The sequence below is a fragment of the Chanos chanos genome, chromosome 3 (assembly GCF_902362185.1).
Source record: "Chanos chanos chromosome 3, fChaCha1.1, whole genome shotgun sequence".
Classification (NCBI taxonomy): Eukaryota; Metazoa; Chordata; class Actinopteri; order Gonorynchiformes; family Chanidae; genus Chanos; species Chanos chanos.
The window spans coordinates 1440001-1442500 of NC_044497.1; the positions used below are offsets into that span (position 1 = coordinate 1440001).

The 2500-nt window shown below is 50.3% G+C and overlaps 1 protein-coding gene across 1 annotated transcript in view; it reads left to right on the forward strand.

The window, feature by feature from the left end:
• Positions 1-2500, forward strand: part of LOC115808756 (putative protein MSS51 homolog, mitochondrial) — an 11301-nt gene that overhangs the window by 2136 nt on the left and 6665 nt on the right. The window contains exons 3-4 of the mRNA XM_030770218.1: positions 986-1110; positions 1590-2153. Coding sequence (XP_030626078.1) covers positions 986-1110; positions 1590-2153 — 689 coding nt within the window. The remainder of the gene's footprint in view (positions 1-985; positions 1111-1589; positions 2154-2500) is intronic.

A 2500-nucleotide genomic window follows, 5' to 3' on the forward strand; every position in this document is an offset into this window, starting at 1 on the left:
GCTGAGCTGAGTTGAGTGGAGTTGAGTGGAATTGAGTTGAGTTGAGCTGAGCTGAGCTGAGCTGAGCTGAGCTGAGCTGAGTTGAGTTGAGTTTAGCTGAGCTGAGCTGAGCTGAGCTGAGTTGAGTTGAGCTGAGCTGAGTTGAGTTCAGTAGAATTGAGTTGAGTTGAGTTGAATTGAGTTGAGCTGAGTTGAGTTGAGTTGAGTTAAAATGGGTTGAGTGGAATTGAGTTGAATAGGGTTTAACTGAGTCGCATATGGCACGGTGGGCGGCACGGTGGCGCAGTAAGTAGCACTGTTGCCTCACAGCAAGAAGGTCATGGGTTCGTTTCCCGGCCGGGCGGCCAGGGCCCTTTCTGTGTGGAGTTTGCATGTTCTCCCTGTGTCTGCGTGGGTTTCCTCTGGGAGCTCCCACACTCCAAAGACATGCAGGTTAGGTGAATTGGAGACACTAAATTGCCCCTAGGTATGAATGTGTGTGTGAGAGTGTGTTTGTCTGTGTGTCTGCCCTGCGATGGACTGGCGACCTGTCCAGGGTGTTTCCCCACCTTTCGCCCTATGAGTGCTGGGATAGGCTCCAGCACCCCCCCGCGACTCTAATCGAGATAAGCGACTTAGAGAATGAGTGAGTGAGTTGCATACTCCTAGAATGTGCTAGACCTGGCTCTGTGACCAGGGTTCAGTCAGAACCACATGGAACCAGTGTCAGAACCATATGGTGCCAGTGCATCCCCAGTCAGAGGTGATAGTCGATGGGTGAGGATGGAGCACAAACCTTCTCCCTTTCCCACCATATATATGTTAATACACTTATGTATATAACTTCTGTTATTAACATTTCTTTATTTATTTTTCTTTCTTTTATGACTACGAAATGCAATAATGGTACCAGTTAACTCAACTGAAATGTGAAAACTCAAATCTCTCTCTTTCTCTCTCTCTCTCTCTCTCTCGCTCTCTCGCTCTCTCTCTCTCTCTCTCTCAGATGTCTGAATGTGTATTACTGTAGTAAGGAGTGTCAGAGGAAGGACTGGCCGCTCCATAAGAAGTTCTGTAAGATGCTCCGGATGGTGGCTGTTGACAGACTGGTGGAATGGCTCGTTCACACAGGTCACCTACAATCTCAGAGCTCGTTCACACAGGTCACCTACAATCTCTCAGAGCTCATTCACACAGGTCACCTGCAATCTCTCAGAGCTCGTTCACACAGGTCACCTACAATCTCTCAGAGCTCGTTCACACAGGTCACCTACAATCTCAGAGCTCATTCACACAGGTCACCTTCAATCTCTCAGAGCTCGTTCACACAGGTCACCTACAATCTCAGAGCTCATTCACACAGGTCACCTACAGTCTCAGGGCTGATCACCCATGAGTCAGAATAACTGATATATAGTCTGTATAGCTTGTTTGCATGTTAAAAAAAAGACCTCACGGTTCAATCTGAGGTCCAGCGCTTTTTCCAGGTCTTACTTTTTTGTTGTTCTTTGTTTTGCTCGTTTTAAACCACTTTGTCTAAGAAAACAGAAACTGATGCTGTAGTTCCATTCACTTCCACATTCTCCTCTGTTTCTTCTGTCCTCCAATAGGAGACCTGCCTTTCCCTACAGAGAAATGGAGCAGACCAGTGTCCGAGGTGAGGGACTGGGATGACTGGCTGGCCATGCAGGGGGATCTCACACCCCGACTGGAACCCATTTTATCAGCACGTAACATGACCGACCTGTGGGCCAACGCCTGCCGGACCCGCCCGGAGGAGTCAGAACTCCGTCAGTCCATCTGGCGAGTGTGCAGCGAGTTCTTCTCCCGCTCACTCACCCTCGGTTTAGGGGTGCGGATTTTCGGCTTGGACCCTTATGCCCGCCCTCTGACCATCCATTTGGCAGGAGCGGGTCACAACGAGACACTGGGCGCCCGAGTCACAGACATGGACGAACTGAGTCGCATGTTCCCCGGGCACCAGGGGATAGAGGTGGTGATGGTGGGGCCGGAGGTGGTCCAGGGGCCGATAATGAGACCCCCACTGAGGGCCTTTGGGCCCCGAGGGAAAGTCTACATCAGCGCATACAAGGGCCTGTACCACCAGTTCTGGGAGGAGCTGGTGGAGAAAGGAGAAGCAGCCAGACCAGACCTGGTGGTGGGATTTCACCCAGGTATATACACACACACACACACACACACAGACACACACACGCACACACACATACACACACGCACACACACATAGACAAACACACACACGGACACACACACACACACACATAGACAAACACACACACGGACACACACACGCACACACATGGAAACACACACACACACACACACACACACACACACACACACACACACACACACATTTCTGTCCTGGTGGTAATGTAATTTCTGAACTGGCTCTTTCAGAACAGTTAATGCCGTCTGGACGAGTGTGATTCAACCCCCCCCCCCCCCCCAACTACACACACACACAGCAATAAATCATTACTGGCAAGAAGTGAACATC